Source organism: Babylonia areolata, chromosome 24 (genome assembly GCF_041734735.1).
Source record: "Babylonia areolata isolate BAREFJ2019XMU chromosome 24, ASM4173473v1, whole genome shotgun sequence".
Taxonomy (NCBI): domain Eukaryota; kingdom Metazoa; phylum Mollusca; class Gastropoda; order Neogastropoda; family Buccinidae; genus Babylonia; species Babylonia areolata.
Genome location: NC_134899.1, coordinates 5,310,547 through 5,328,281, shown reverse-complemented (window position 1 = coordinate 5,328,281; position 17,735 = coordinate 5,310,547). Strand labels below are relative to the sequence as shown.

Here is a 17,735-nt window from a genome sequence, read left to right as displayed (position 1 = left end):
CTTTCACCTAAGTCTTACAATCAAAGGAATGCTTCACTTCAGCATACGAAACAAGCTTGACATGGAAAATAAGATTGACCTTGATCAGATTTTTTTTTATATTAACCCCTAGGCTGCCTGCATGACGAGATAACTCGTCATGGCAAGCATGTATGCTTCGCTGCCTGCATGACGAGATAACTCGTCATCGAAATATTCTGACTTTTCCCTGGTTTGCATTCACTTCCTTGGCAAAAATAGTGGTAGCTTTAGCCTGGGGAACCTCTCTAGATTCTATTCATAGCTAGAAACCCCATCTACGTCATGAAGCAGTCCTTTTTTTGAACGTTTTGGTTGGGTCACTGTCCAAGTGTTTGCCTGACTTCTCTCCTCGCTCGCTCAACAAAATGTCGGACTGACGCCGTGCTCAAGACATGCGATCGTGACGAACTAAATCAACCATGATTTCTTTCTTTAGCTGATGCTCAGAAAGAATTGAAGCATAAATTCGAAGGAGAAGATAGTGATGAACATTTATAGGACGATCTGATAGAAAATAAAGGGAGTAATCAAGAGAGTGGCCAAGATGCAACTGTCAGTGAGTGATGCCGGCTGTACAGATGTTAGCAGATGACAGATGACCGAATTAGCAGCAGAGCGATATTCTTGGCACGCAGCCAACGCGGTCTGATGAGAACTGAATCAAGTGACCGTGTGAGAGGGGTGAGGAGGAGGGGGGTGGAGACTGAGGGGGCGTGGCCTCACATCCATCTTATCACTTGGAGAAGTCACAATGTATTGTGTATCTATCTCTTAAAAATATATATATATATATATATATATATATATATATATATATATATATATATTGTGGTTGTTCTAGTATGATTTTGTGTTTGCAGATATCCATTTGTCCAGAAAATATGATGTTTTTGTGCAAATTACCTGACTAATGTTTGTAATGAACAAGTTGAAAATGTGACAAAAAACAAAACACTGATTTCAAAACAACAGCATGTCACTAAAAATATATAAAATGGGAAAACAGCATGTGTTTTGTATTCTTTATTCATTTACCTTTCAGAAAATATATACTTTTATGGGTCTTTCTCCAATAACAAAGAGCACAGAATTTTTTGAAAATTTATACCCGTTTTTTGTGAAAAAACCCTGGCAAATAGATTTCACTTAAATCTTATTTTCCTGGCAGCGAAAGGGTTAAAAAAAAACGTCCAAGAAAAATCAATGTGGCAGTTTAAATGCACAGATGTATTGGGGAGAGAAAAAAAAAGAAAAAAAAAGGTGTATCTAATGAGACCAGTTTAATCATTGTTGTTGTTGTTTTTTTCCATGTGGGAATCATGAGATGTCCAAATATCTCAGGTGGAGTAAGAGGCAGAGATTTAAACAGAGCATCAAGAGAGAGAGAGAGAAAGATAAAGAGAAGCTGTGACTTGGATGCAGAAATCACAAGGTTCTGGTAGGTGTCCAGCCAATGAGACTTGAAAAGAGTACTTGGATTGTGGACGTGGAGCATGTCCTTCAAGCCTGGTGCTGTTGGACAACCTATGCCATGGAACCAACCATAATTTTCAACTTTAAAATTTTCTGCGGTTTTTCATTCATATATTTCCGTCCACAACTGAACATTTTCCTGTTGATGACGATGGTTATAGGTAGAAATTTATCAATATGAATATGAGTGGACTAATGTATGTAGCAGGAAGTGAATGCTATCTTCTTATCCTATATTTCAGCATCAGATATATGTGGTTTTTCTTACCTAATCAACATTGATTTTATTACTGAAGTTATTGTGATGCATATTTTAATGAACTTTAAAAAGTGATTGTGCTTTATATGTTTAATGTAATTGTTACATGTATTTGAGCCAAAAGACACAGTTATGTGAATTTACAGACAAAGTTCTGTCTTATCTTCTTATTTCCTCTTGTTAAACCAATCAAAACCAGCCTGTCACTTTTCAATGTGTGCAGAATAACGCAAGCAACACAGATACTGATATTCTGTGAAAAGCTACCCATTTTGCACAAAAGAATTTAACATATTGACTTTTTCTGTGAAAAAAAAAGCAAGATAGTGATAATCTGTAATAAGATACCAATTTCTGAATTAAAAAAAAAAATTTTCTTTCCCTTCTGATATGCCTTCCCACCGCCCAACCCCACTTAGAACATCGAACTCTGACAGGTCAGGAGAAACTGATCACGAACGTTCAATTCAGCCTTCCTTGCTGGCGAGCAATGCAGGGAAGGAGAGAGGCACGGTGGTATTTTCCATCAAAACACACCCTGTGCGGAGAGGATGGTAGTGACATACAGACGCCATGTACACGTCAGCCACACACACACACATTAGCTGCTTTGTGAGAGAGGAAGGCAGAAGAGAGGTTGCAGTTCCTGTAACACAGTCTCCTGCACAGGGCCAGTGAGGTTCGTGTGCTTGTCACAATCTCCTTTCATGGACACACCATCTGACATTGCATGGTGAGGGGACCACTTCAATATTTTAAAAGCCTGTGCCAGCACATCTGCTCGTACGCACATTCATCCGTCCACACACATGCACGCACAACATTAACCCTCTCTCATTCCTTTAACAACACATCAACAATGAAAAGTAAGCATCGTGGCACCGTGAAGAAAATTTTGTACACACAGTATACAGACATCTATCACACTTACATCTGCAAGTTGACAACAGTATTCCTGTCCAAAAGCAACATAAGTCTCACCCATTCATTCTAAAACCGTTAGTACAAGAAACATAAGACTGCATGTAATGAAAATAAATCTGTATACAGCGAAACACATGCTTAAGAGATCAACAGAAAAGTATAGGCAGACAAAAGCATATAAATATACCCTTCAACATGAAGCATTTATTCTCATAAAATGGCCACAAACACCTTGCAATGTGGCCAGCAAATGACAAAACCTATCTATTCCTACTTTAAACATTACATTCATTGAAAAAAAAGTTAGAAACAAAAGGAAACTTTTCATTAATTCTTGTTACATAAACATTTCTTACCTTTCTGAAACAAATTTGTTAAATACCATCTAAAGAAGTTTTAAAAGAAACTCAACTGAAAGTTTGCAATGCACTCTTGGGAGGATAACTTTTTTCTTTCTTTGTTTTCAATATTTTGATAAAGCAGCTATCATATGGTATAATTTTCCTACCCTTTTGTTTATTCATTGCTGTTAACAGCCAAATTAATAATAAAAGGAAGACAAATCTCTGTTTAAAATACGGATGTATTTTTTGTTACTGTATGTGAATTAAAAAAATCTTCAAAAAATATTTCTTAAAAAGTATAAATTCTTATAGAGAAAAAATCTATGATCAAACATTCAGTTATGGGCAAACTTGTGCCACATCATTTTCAAGAATTTGAAATTAGACATCCACTTTTCAGAATAAATAAATTTCTTGCAGTTTCACGAGTAGATGTGAGCAGAATACAGCTTTTTTGTGTATTTGGACAATTTCAGCACAGACTACTGTTCCAAGTAATACCTGCAAATACATTTTTATAGCGGGTGATGTCTGGGGCACACAGTGTTTTTAAGATGTCAGATTTCAAAATAATGACTTACATTATCATCTTATTTTTCAGTCTTTCATTGCCAAAGAGCTTTATAATATCTTTTATATGTGTAGGATTATGTCAGTGCAAATATGCTGCTATGGTCTACTGCTAACATTAAGTCTATGTAATATTTTTATGTTTATATTGAAATATATACTTTGAAAAGTGTCATATATCAGCTCTGTAATAGTTTTTATGTGCGTTGGATTATGGATGTGCAAAAAGGCTGCTCTTATCTAAGGTTGGTGTTAGGCCATCAGCAATTTGTTTTAAAAACATATTTCATATACTTTATAATAGTACCATGCAATAACACCTGTACAGTCTTTCAAATACAGGATAATGATAGTTGCATTACAATAATCTGAACCAAACAAATGGGGAAAAAAACATTATGGAAGGGACAAAATTTTTGTGTGTCATGTAATTATCCAGTACACTGTACTTCATTGTAAGTGTTATCTGTACTACCATAAAATGATATTACTTTAATCTTTGTTCTCAAGTCGAGTGGGACAAACACACACACACACACACACACACACACACACACAGATATATATATATTTATACACACCCCACAGCCTTCGCTCCCATTTGACCCACTGGCCACATGCACACAGACCAGAGTGCACAGATTATAACACAAACACGAATGTTCTCTCCCTCACACTGATGTTTGAAAAAAAAAAAAAGTTCAGACAATCACACCTCCCTCTGATCTTTTCCTCTATTTTTATGTTTACACAGACATGACCATTTCTACAAAAAAAATTTTTTTTAAATGGGTATAAAAAAAAAAGTAAAAATCCTAATTAAATATATACTGTTGTGATCTTCCCAACAAACCACACACAAACACACACACAAAATGTTCTGTTATCCCCCAGTCATGTTGTTTGCCACCACAGCAGTAACCACCTATGGAGATCTTCCTCTGTCATGACTCATCACTCAGCAAAGCGCTCAGTACAGAAACCATTGATTTTCCTCACTAAGACAGCTACAAAGTGTGACAACGTGGCAGCAGTTAACTGTTGACATAGCCCTCATCACAGCTGACACTGCTGCTGCAAGTGATGCAGCAATTAACTGCTCATGTAGCCCTCGTTTCAGCCGACATTGATACCACATGCGATGCAGCAATTAACTGCTCATGTAGCCCTCGTTTCAGCCAACACTGATACCACATGCGATGCAGCAATTAACTGCTCATGTAGCCCTCGTTTCAGCCAACACTGATACTACAAGCGATGCAGCAATTAACTGCTCATGTAGCCCTCGTTTCAGCCAACACTGATACTACATGCGATGCAGCAGTTAACTGCTGACGTAGCCCTCGTCACTACTCACACTGATACTATGTGTGATGCAGCAGTTAACTGCTGACGTAGCCCTCGTCACTACTCACACTGATACTATGTGTGATGCAGCAGTTAACTGCTGACGTAGCCCTCGTTTCAGCCAACACCTGATACTACATGCGATGCAGCAGTTAACTGCTGACGTAGCCCTCGTTTCAGCCAACACTGATACTACATGCGATGCAGCAGTTAACTGCTGACGTAGCACTCATTTCAGCCAACACCTGACACTACATGCGATGCAGCAGTTAACTGCTGACGTAGCCCTCATCACAGATGAGCACAGAGTGCTCCAGAGACAGCGCGGCCAGCTCCTTGAGGAACTCCTCCAGCACCAAGGCACAGTAGACGGCGTTCCATGTCTTGACGTCTGGGCTGTGCTGAGGGCCGGGGGGGCCCTGGCTGTTGATGAAGCGGTACCCCACGCCCCCAGACACAGGCACCCGCTGGAGTTGCTGCCCCCTGCCGCGCCCCGACCCACCCTGACCCTGACCCCGCTGCTTTGGGGTCCGGCGGAACAGGAGGTCTGCCAGTGACACTTTCTTCTTTTCTGGAAACAAAAGGGGGCAAAAAAAAACAAAAAACACACACAAAAAAAACCATCAGTGTAAATGCTATTGTACCTGCATAAATGTTATGTGTGAGCTAACTTGCACACAAATGGGCACACACACATGCACACACAAACACATGTAAATAGCTTTTGCCCCCCCCCCCCCCCACACCCCCTTCCTTTTTTTGCCAGCTAGTCATGTTAAATTTGATCAATTATAAACTATGCTGACTTAAAAAAAATTTCAATGAACTGAACATTGTTTTCCCCTTTCAAATTCAAAGGAGTTCAACATAAAAGGACAAGGCAAGGCTGCAAAATGACCATAAATGCTGATGACCAGCACCACAAGTACCTGAAGGGAAATCGCTCAAAGTGGCCGATCTGGACTTGCCAGGGTGAGCGGTCCCATAGTCTGCAGTGGGCGGGGCCTGGGAGGGGTACAGAAGGGAGTCCTCCCGTCGCTTCAGGTTCACTCTGGCCTTCTGGATCAAGGCACTGAAGTTGCCCGTCGTCACAGCATAGCTGTCCACTTTCTGCCGCACTGACGACAACACCTGCAGAAACAGCGACCCATGCTCAGCTCACATTGAAGACAGGTTTTACTGACTTTCTTAGGCACAGACACTAAATGCACAATAAAGACTGAACTTACTGATTTTCTAAGGGATAAATGCTCAGCTCACATTGAAGACAGGTCTTACTGACTTTCTGAGGGACCAATGCACAGCTCACATTGAAGACAGGTCTTACTGACTTTCTGAGGGACCAATGCTCAGCTCACATTGAAGACAGGTCTTACTGACTTTCTGAGGGACCAATGCACAGCTCACATTGAAGACAGGTCTTACTGACTTTCTGAGGGACCAATGCACAGCTCACATTGAAGACAGGTCTTACTGACTTTCTGAGGGACAAATGCTCAGCTCACATTGAACACAGGTCTTACTGACTTTCTGAGGGACCAATGCTCAGCTCACATTGAAGACAGGTCTTACTGACTTTCTGAGGGACCAATGCACAGCTCACATTGAAGACAGGTCTTACTGACTTTCTTAGGTACTGACATTCAACTTACATTAAAGATGGGTCTTCCTGATGTTCTTAGGGACCCATGCTCAACTCACAATAAAGAATCTCTCACACACTCTATCTACTGACCTACACCAGTGATTTGACAGAGGGCTGTAACACCTGGCTGAAGTTAAGGAGGATGGACCTGAGTACACACACACACCCACAACACACACACGACACACCAACCGCAACACATCTACAACACAACACACACTGACAACACTCTCTCTCACACTCTCTGCCTTGCTACCCATCTGCACCAGTAACCAGACAGGGCTGGAACAGCTAAAGTCGAGGAGGAAGGACCTCAGCACATATACCCACACGCACACAACACCCACCCACAACACGCACTGACAACACTCTCTGTCTCTCCACCGACCTGCACCAGTGACTTGACAGAAGGCTGGAACACCAGGTTGACGTTGAGGAGGAAGGACCGGAGCAGGGGCTGGGGGAAGGCAGCCATTCGGGACACAAGGCCTGTCAGCAGCAAGTTGGCGTACAGCGAGTTCTGCACCATGCCTTCCAGTCGACTGAACACGGCAGCAAGGAACGGACCTGGCGGGGGCGAGGGGGGAAAACAAGGCATAAAATAAACATTCCCTGATTCATACAGTATACATATACTCATCTCTTTTCTGACTGAACACAGCAGCAAGAAAGAGACTCCATGGTGGGCGAGGAGTGGAGGGTAGAGGTGAGGGGGGAAACAGGCATCCATGAGCATTCCTTGATTCGACGAGTAAATATACATCATCACATCCCTACACATTCCCTAATTCAGAGTAAATATATATATATATGTATCTCTATATAGTGAAAAATAATTTATCAACCTTTTCTTGTTGTTGGTGGTATTGCTGTCATTGTTATTGTTGCTGCTGCTGTTACTTGTAGTTGTGCAAAATTTCAGTTTTCTTGCAAGACCTTTTTCAGGCAGTTGAATCAAACATCTCTGGTGCAACACTGACAAGTAATATCATATACTTTATTGACTGGAAAAAAAAAATCAGCATTAGTCTTCTTAATAATTTCAGTTTCAAGTACGCATTAAAGTGTGCCAACATATAAACTACAACAAATCTACTTCTTCCCCCTCCCCCCCACCCCCCCTAAATGGAGCAGATGCCTCAACAATTCGTTAAGTTCATTTCAGTTTTGAACAATAAGTCATAAGCAAAAATCCATCTATTTGCTGACTCAGACAGGAAGAATAGCTAATGTTCCGTGATATAATAAAAATTTTTAAAAAGTTAAAAAAAAAAGAGAAAAGTTTCTTATGAAAACTGATGTACTTTAAACAACCTGAAGATACATTTCACTACATATTCAAATGTCCATTTTTCGATGAAGACAGTGGTTTGGGTGCTACAGCTAGTCTTTTGGATGAAATGATAAACCAAAGTCCCATGAGTAATGTGTATACATTTAACACATGTGAAAGGTTGTCCCTGTACAAAAATCCATTTTGACAGTAAAACAAACATACTTGTTATAAACAAACAAAAAAAGAGAAGAGTGGTGCTGCACTGTCCTTGGAGAGAAGGCTCAATTTCACACATAGAAATCAGTTGTGACAAAAAAGTAATGCAATAAAATGTTAGCTTGGATGTGTTGTCACTGTACATATGCTGATATAAAAGAGTGCTGTTTCATTGTCTGTATGTGGTTTGTTTGTTTTTTGTTTTGTGTTTTTTTGTTTGTTTGTTTTCCAAACAATTTTCTTCATTCGTGTTTCTGGTTTTCCCCAGTTTATCTGTTTATCTTCCCTCTTTTTTCTGAGGGGGGGCGGGGGAGGGGGGGGCACCCTGCTTTAAACAAATAAAGTTTCATTTTTATCAACAAGTTATGTGAACGGTTTTAGAAAGTTTGCTGGTAAGTGGCCAACGTCTTTAAAGCAAAAAAAAAAAAAAAAAAAAAAAAAAAAAAAAAAGCTGAATTTAAGAAAATAAAGATAGAATGGAAAAGAAAACAGAAAACATCTTTAAACAAGGGTAAGATTCTCTCCAACCGTCATGTCAGGAGTAGCTGTATTCCATAACTTATTATGAAATAACTTGTAAGTAGAATACAAGAAAAACCTGACTTAAACAGCACTGCACTTGGTCAAATAAATATTTCTGGTATTATTGATATTATTGATGATTCTGAATTTCTTTTCAAGACATTGATAAATAGATAATTAAAATAAAAGACTGTTTAGTATTGCTTAAGAAATCTACTTCTACTAAGATGTAATAATATAAACATTCCCCATTTTTCTGAACATACCTTTACACAAAAGAAATATATTTTATTTCAAGCCTTCTCAAATCTGCCACAAACAAATAAAAAATGTTTGTGTTACAGGATGTGATCACATCGGACAGAACAACGCAATGTATTATGAAGAATGCATTCAACATTTCATAACAAACATTCGTTGCTAGGAAACCACCGGAATGTTACATATCAGTGATTAATATCACTGAAAAATAATTTCCTTCAACCAGTTTGCAATGCTATATTAATAAACCAAGACATTTATTGAAAATAAAAATGCATACACAAGGAATCAGTATCTCCAGTGAAATGGAATGCAATGTGCAGTTGCAAAAGAAACAAAGATTGTTATCTAAAATTACACAACTGTTGAGAACACAGCCACAAATACTGACATTTCTTTTACAGAGAATTTACTCTAGATTTTATATATATGTCCCATGAAAAGCAAAAAGGCAAATACACATGAAAAAAAATGGGAAAATAAAACAAAAGACTATAAATGAAAAGCAACAGAATACAGAGACAGAATACACATATATTGTGAAAAACGTTATAGATTTATATTTAAATACGCAAAAGCATACAGATATGTAAAAAAAAAAATTTTAAAGAAAAAACAAAAGTGCTCCCTCAAGATTATTAAGTGCCAATAATCATTAAAATGCTGCTTTTCAAAAAAGGAAACTGACAAGAAATATGAAACACTTTGCAATGTTGCAGATTTCTAAAAAGAAAAAAACAAAAATAGCATGCTTGCAAGTGCACACGCGCGCACGTGCACACACACGCGCGCACACACACACACACACACACATCTGTCAAAGGTTTGCTGCGTAGTCCAATAGGACATTTGTTATAGTTGTTTGATGTTGGCGTTTATAACGTTTCCATTTTCCCTAGCGTCTCTCCCTATTCACCCTCCACACATACACACTTTTACCCCCACCCCCCTCCCACAACCCCTACCCCCCACGTTTTTGGGGGTTTTGGGGGGGTTTATTCCCCCGTCTAACATCACTTCAAGTGGAAAGACGTTAAACTGAAGACGAACATCTGTCAAACAGACATGAATGTGGATTCTCATACAAATTCACACATATACAGTACACCTTATCTACCCAACAACTACATGGGAGCATGTCTACTATTTGGCAAATTTGTAAATTCACACACAGGCACACACACTCACACAAACACACACACACAAATATATGCACAAACACACAAATACATGCACAAACACACATACGAACACACAGAACTTAGAAGGCTTTTGTGCCCTCATCATGTTCATGATACCAGTTACTGAAATGCTTCTTTTCAAAATGCTTCTTTTCAAACAAATAATTTATGTCAGGGAATAAACTGGAGGTCAGACCCTATCATGTCAATAAACACCAGTATGCACACACACAAAAATGCACAAAAGCACAAAGGCATGTATGTGTACACACAAACGCACACATGGATGCACACACACTCAAACACAAAAGTACATTGATGTATGCAGCACGACTTTCGTCACACGCACATAACACAACACACATACACGAAGTGTGAACATGAATCGTAGACCAAAGAAACTGAAATCTGCAATAAGTATAAGATCAAAACCAGTAGAAACACATGAGTACCTATACTTCAACTGACATCCAAACACACATACGTGTATGTTTGTATAATTTTGTGTTTTCGTGCGTGTGTGATTGCAAGTGTGTGCTTATGTAAGCTTGTCACTGTGTGTGTGTATGTGCGTGTAAGCGTGTGTCTGTGTGTGAGAGAGTGTGTCTACAAATGCATGTGGAGAAAATGGGCAAAGGTTGAGGGGGTGTGCACAGATTGGAGTTGAGGGATGGGAAGTTGATAGCATGGTGGGATAGCTGTCCTTTAAAAACACTGGTCATGGATATTCATTTTTAGAACAGACCTAGCCTTTGCATGCAAACTTTATAAATCAACCACAAAAACACCCTGCTACACATGCGGCTCTTTCCAAACACACTGCAAAAAAAAAAGAAAAAAAGAAAAAAAAAAGTGAAACAGTCTGTTTTCAAAATGCTTGATGCTAGAATCGCTAATACCATTTTATGTCAGTCAGTTTGTCACTAATACTGTAATAGAATAAGTACTGGGATCTTACCACCATCATAATAAACACAGTCATGAGAAACAAACACATCTTGAACATATATAGACAGGCACTTTCAATACTTTCTTTTTCAATGAATACAGAAAGCCAATATTATCCAAATTTGATTACTTGATAATTCTGAAATCCTTGCTAAATTAAAGTAAACCAGTTTCATGTTTAAGAATGACTGCTATGAAATTATGAATACCATTTTTGACTCACTTGTGTTTTATTTCTATTCTAGATTAATTAAGAACAAACTTTGTCAAACGTTTCACAGCATTTCACTTTCTGATACGTTACATAAGCTGTGCTTCTGCTGCACATTTAATCTTTGATATTAAATCTATCTTCATGTTTCAGGGTTCAAAAACATCAACAATCCAAGACTTTTCTCTGGTCTGAACGCATTGAAGAGAATTGGATGCAGTAATGCCAAACACCAACATTACTTTGTAGAGAAAGACAGAATCACTCAATCAGAAAATGAAAAAGAGTGTGAAATTAATCACGAAACTAGGACAAAGCTATATTATATATATATATATATATATATAACATTAAAAGACTCAAACAAGAATCCTCAAAACTTTAGTCTCTCTAGTAAAGCGCTCAACCCCTGAACGCAAAGCCATCATGATACTTGACGCTCAACCTCCTTCACCAAGGGAAGCCACTGCAAAATCAATCATTTCTCATTCCCTGCATTAGGATCAACCTCAGTCAAGCACAGGAATAGGAAGGTAGAGAAGGAGAAATGATAAAAGAAAGTAACTTTTAAAACAAGGAAATACTTTTTGGAATGATCAACAAGGACTGTCAAGATGACACACATGATTAACAGTCTCCCTTGGCTGGTGCAGTCCTTATCAAATTAAATTCCATTGAATGTTGATGCACTGGATCACAACCGTACAACCCATTGAAAATAATTCACAGCAGTGACTGCATAAGAAGACCTAGTCATCAACACCATGCTCATGAAATATGCGGTTTATGTTCAAATGTGTGTGTGTGTGTGTGTGTGTGTGTGTGTGTGTGTGTCTGCGCATGTGCATGTGTGTGTCTGTGTGTGTGTTTGCGTGCAAGTGTTATGAGTGTGAGTGTGCATGTGTGAGTGTGCATAAGTTCTCATATTGATATGCACAAGTATGTATCCTAAATTCTACTGTATATGTGACTGTGTATGATTTCCAATTTATGCTTGTACCTTTTCATGTACAGTACTGTCCCCCCCCCACCCCCCCTCCCCTCCTCCCCAATATTCCTTGTGACCCCAGTACACTTGGTAATAAAGATATTCTATTCTATTCTATAATGTTCGCTTTTTCCATTTTCCCCATTAAAGGTCTTCACTATATTTCCCTCCCATCCCTTCCCCACCCCCTCTTGCCCCTCCGTCCCGCAAGAACAATGTATAAATAAATTGAAGAGGAGGAGGAGCACAATTTCTGCAAGAAACATAGCCGAAAGAAATGACAACTAATCTGAATTCAAATCTAAGTGAGGCATTTTCTGGATTCAACTTAAAATTTTTTTTTTTCTTAATGACTACTCAACCCTCTACTTTACACAAAAATTCAAATATAGTTTAAAAAAAAAAAAAAAAAAAAAAAAAAAAGATACACTGCAAACATCCAGATTTCATAATCTTTGTAGGAGAAAACTGCATTATCAAAAGGTCTCCTGTCTATATCAAGGAATTCTACTAGCAAACAGATACATGATGAGTTAAAAATACATGAAGCAGGTAAGTTTACTGGAACAGTTGACTGTCCTGAAATCATTAATCCGAACTTACATAGTTCAGACGGAAGTGAAAAAAGTGACAACAACAACAACAAAAACAAAAGAAGAAGGAATAGAAAAAAGGCAAACAGACTAACGTGAGAAAGCTATCTTCAGGTCAACCCTGCTAACTGTGTGCTGAAGGAACACTTTGAGCAGCAAGCCCCCTTTTAGCTGGGCAGGAAAGGCAGACAACAAACAGTGCACCTAAGGAAAAGGAAGCGGCATAACTCTGCCACAGGAAGCTTTACACAGCAGCAACATAGAGACAGCAAAAGGCACGTTGTGACGGCAGAAAATCCAAAGACATGGCTTACCAATGTTGGGTGGACTGTTAGAATATCGCACAGCAGCAGGCAGTGGACGCAGTGCTGCAGAACAAGATGAAGGTGAGAGTAAGAACCCGGGACTAGTAGGGCTCATGATACATGCTCGTGACAAGTCAGCAGGGCTGTGGCCCCACAGGGATGAAAGTGCTCGACATTTACCTCCCATGGAGACGTCCTTGCCCGGCTGTGTCAGTCCCAGCGTGGTGGGCGGGGGGTTTCTGCTCTGTGAGGACGAGGCACGCTTCGTTGTGGACAACAGAGCACCGGGTGCCGACTGGCTGACCTGAAGACCTGAATGGTCCCCGGGCTTCTCTGCTCGGCTTCCTTCCTGGTCTGAGCATGGATTGTGAGATCGGTCCTTCACCTTTCTGGCAGTGGACTCGCGAGCAGAGTCCCTCTTGGCGGTGAGAGAGGTCAGCAGACTGTCCAGCCGGGTCAGGCTCTGCTCCAGTGTGTCGCCCGACACCTCTGACGGCACATCCATCTCGTTGAGACAGGCCAGGAAAGAATCCAGGTCATCGAGGCACGTGTGCAGTTTGGCAAGATCAAAGGGGGCAGGTGAACGCACAGGGGGCACCGGGGCAGGAGACGAGGAAGGGGAATTATTGCACGGAGGTCCTGATATCACAGATGAAAGAGAAGCGTTTTGTGAGGGGCTGGCCTTCACAGCGTCACCACCACGGCCAGCACCATCAGACCTGGGGTCACTGCCGCCACTGCTGACCTGCTGCTGAAGGGCCTCCCCATCGGGAAGGTGGACCAGGCCCGGGTCCGACACGTTGCCGTGCGACAGCAGCTTCACCACAGAGTGACTGCGCTGCCTGTCCACAACAGCCTCACAACCGTCCTCCACCTTGCTGGTGGCTTCCTTGCCGGCCCTGGAAGAGGAAGAGCCTTCAGCCGTGTGGGGTGGATGGCTGGTGTCCGCAGAGCCAGGGGGAGGGTCATCCAGGATGCTGTCTGGGGGAGGGATCTCCCCGTCGTACGGCGCCGACCAGTTCCTGCAGGCACGTGCACACTGCTCCAGCGTCAGCCTAGCCTGCACCAGGTAGTCAGCATAGCAGCTCTCTCCCAGGGTGCTGGCTTCATCCGATGACGTTCCTGCTGCTGACTCTGTCGGAGCTGGACTGTCGCCTGTGTGCTTTCTGCACACAGTACACATTGTTTTCTTTTTTTTTTAACAAAACATTAAAAGAGCTGAAATAACAGTGAAACTAAATAAAAAATAAAACAAAAGGGTCAAACAGAAATTTAAAAAAGACAATCTTAGGTTTCATACAGCTTATTTCTACACAGTTTTGGGGGGATTTTTCAGTGATCATGAAAATGTATGCAAGCACATTGAAGGAAAAAAAAGGGGGGGAGGGGAGGGGAACAAACATGGTAAATCCAAATGGTCTGAATTTTTTTTCCTCTCCTTTTGTTTTTTTTAACCACACACACACACACACACACACACACACACACACACACACACACACACACACACACACACACACACACACACACACAAACATTGAAAACCAGCATCAAACAACAGTCTGACATGAATTTGTCTTCAAAAGAGAAAACAAAAATGGAGTGAAAAAAAACAAACAAATAAAATAGACATGCTATGATTCTAGCAATTAACTTTTCAAATCAATCTGAACAGCACAAAGTGATGTGCACAGATTCTGAAGGCTGTATCCCCTGACTCTTTAAATATTAACAGTGGGTCAGTTACAAATATTGACCTAAAAAAAAAATCCTTGAAAATCACACTCTTGCATGTCCACACTAACGCATGCTAGTTAACCCTCTTTTTGTCGTGTGGCATGTAAGGTTACCACCACAGATGTCCACTGCTGTCCATCATTTCTGCTGTCTTAGCTTGATACAGCAACCATTCCTCTTCAGTTCTTGCACTAACAAATGAGCAATATACATATATACATCACAAGCACAAACATGCTCATGCACACATCTAACATGGCAATTACACACAAACTGGACACAGATTCTTTTTGTGGAGAACAAAATATATAATTTTCAAAGTAGCTTATTTAAAAATGGATCTCAGCAAACCCCACATGCCTCTGTTAAAACATGCTGATGAACACCAACATTAACAATGACTGCAAACCCACATGAAAAGTGGAAACAGAAACAGGTGAATGATGTAGCCTTACGACCCAACTATACACCCGTGCATGCAAGCAAATATAGTATAAAAAAAATATATATATAAAAAATTATTGTAAAAAAAAAATAAATAAAATATATATATATATATATATATATATATATACATATATATATATACATATATATATATATATATATATATATATATATATATATATATATATATATATATACACATATATATCTGAAATAATAGAAAACCACAGTTCAACTTGTAAGCAACTTATGTTCTTTTCATCAAAGCAGCTTAAACTTTTTTTTCAATGTTATTAAATAAATGTGAACTTACTTTTATTGTTAAAAAAAATAGAGAGAGAGAGATATAGATATATATAGAGAGATATATATAGATATAGATATTGGTATCGAGCACTGCACAAATCATTCAGAAATATCAGGTGCTTCGGTTCCATTTTGTTTTGAATCAAAGCAATTCACGCTGCGACCAAAACAAACATCATTTCAGGCAACTTAATATCATTATTTGATGAATACTGTGGTCCAATGTACTTTTTAGTTCTTTTCAAATTCACACTGTTACAATTAATACATCAGTTTTGTCATGGAACATCACAGCAGTGACAGCACATTATTTACAGCAACTGAACTCTAAAATTACTAATGTGGTATGAGATTTTAAAAAATCACAGCCATATTCAATGCAGTTGTATCAGAGATAAAAACCACCCACACATTCAACACAAGTCACAGCACACACACACACACACACACACACACACACACACAGTCCCCTCTCCTCCCCCACAGAAATATATGATTGCCAGCCCTGCTGAAAATCAAAACCTTTCAAAACTAAACTCCTCAAGATCAACCATGCTGAACTCATCTTTCACTAAACCTATACTGTCACAAACTTCTGTGTTTCTCTGTACTGTCTATTCAACATAAAGTCAAAAAGGTATTTTCACTGCAAGTAAATGAAGACTTACCTACATGAAAGTGCATCATTTAAGGTCAGTGACTTTTTTTTTTAGTTTTTACATTCATTACCAGTTGTTTCTCTTGTTAAACTACCAAATTCCTTTTATAAAGTCTATGAAGTAATTTTCATTGATTGTACTCATACTTGTTTCAAATGTGTTCTCTTTTAAAGTCCATAAAGTAATTTTCTTTAATGGTACTTCCATTTATTTCAAATGTTCATCCCTCCCTCCATCTGAACCATTTCCCAAACTCACCATTCAACTCCTGCCCCCTTCCTCCCCTCTTCCCCTTCCGTTCCTTCTTAGTACTTTGAACTAGGTGTCACTGGTGTGTGTGACAGGACACCAGACAGAATTCCTACCTTCCTGTCTACCTAAGGTACAAGAATGTGGGTGGCAGGCAAGAAAAAGGATGCAGGACACCTCAGCTCCAAGCAAAAGGATTAAGGATTTCTTCCATCAGTGTATTGCCCTCTCTTCTTTCAACAAGGTTTCCACATTTCATGCCATCAAATGTTTCTGGCATTCTAAATGAATCTAAGAACTTAAGGATATAACATGACATGAAGCAGCAAAGTTGTGAATATATTCCTTTTATACCCACTGTACCAAAGACTAACCGCAGCCATAGAAAACTATAACTAAATGTTACATAAGCATTTGGTGCAGGATGCAAAAAAGCAGAGAATACCATAGAAATGCATTCATAATATACACATCAACTTTTTCTCTCCTCAAAATAACCACACCATGCCGTTTTTCTCCTCTTTCTCCCGTCTTTCTTTTCCTTCCTTCCCTGTTCACCTCCTTTTCTTTCTGGGAGGTCTTTCTTTCCTTAAAACTGAAAGAGTTGGCACACACTTACTGCTCTTCCTCCGCCAGTGTTTCCATTTTTTTCTTGTCTTTCCTGGATCGGAAAAGACTTCTCCTTCGAGGCTCTTGTCGGGAGGGTGCTTTTGTTAGTTCATCAGGGGTGCTAATACTAGCACTTCTACCTGCTCCCATTCTAGTAGGAAAACACACACACGTACGCACACACGTCAATGAAGTCAACATGCAAGAAACAAAATCACAGGCAACCAGAATGGAATGTGCTCAGGGTGAGTACTGGCCGGCTGGATGAAATCATATGCAATAACTAATTTTTTTTGGTCATAATCATAATGCTGCTTCTTCTTATCATGGAATTCTCAAGTTTAGTTTTCCTACAAACAGCGTACAGCATTAGTTCTGCATCTCCATGACTCAAAATGAAATTTTTGTGTGTGTGTGTGCAATATGGTGTGACTGTCAAGTAGAAAAAAATTACATGTTCTGATAAATATCATTTAAAAGTTTAAAGGTGAAATGTCCCATGATGGCCATCAGGGCAGTGAATTCATGTCCACTGTGTCCAGGGCTCAGCATGGGAAGGTGGGGCCTAATCCTCTCCCGCCACTTTTAACCTTTCCTGACCGACTAGGCACCCATCCACACCTAGTGGAGTGTGGAAAATTGGA

At 39.6% G+C, this 17,735-nt stretch overlaps 1 protein-coding gene across 5 annotated transcripts in view; it reads right to left on the bottom strand.

The window, feature by feature from the left end:
• Positions 1–1,197: 1,197 nt before the first annotated feature.
• LOC143299175 (FHF complex subunit HOOK-interacting protein 1B-like) overlaps positions 1,198–17,735 on the bottom strand; it is a 54,405-nt gene continuing 37,867 nt past the window's right edge. For 2 of the 5 annotated variants that reach the window (XM_076612313.1, XM_076612314.1), the window contains 5 exons: positions 17,102–17,242; positions 13,094–14,250; positions 6,972–7,150; positions 5,868–6,069; positions 1,198–5,509 (listed from right to left, as the gene is read on the bottom strand). In XM_076612313.1, coding sequence (XP_076468428.1) covers positions 5,208–5,509; positions 5,868–6,069; positions 6,972–7,150; positions 13,094–14,250; positions 17,102–17,242 — 1,981 coding nt within the window. In that variant the 3' untranslated portion in view covers positions 1,198–5,207. The remainder of the gene's footprint in view (positions 5,510–5,867; positions 6,070–6,971; positions 7,151–13,093; positions 14,251–17,101; positions 17,243–17,735) is intronic. The other 3 variants (XM_076612315.1, XM_076612317.1, XM_076612316.1) reach the window with 3 other exon arrangements.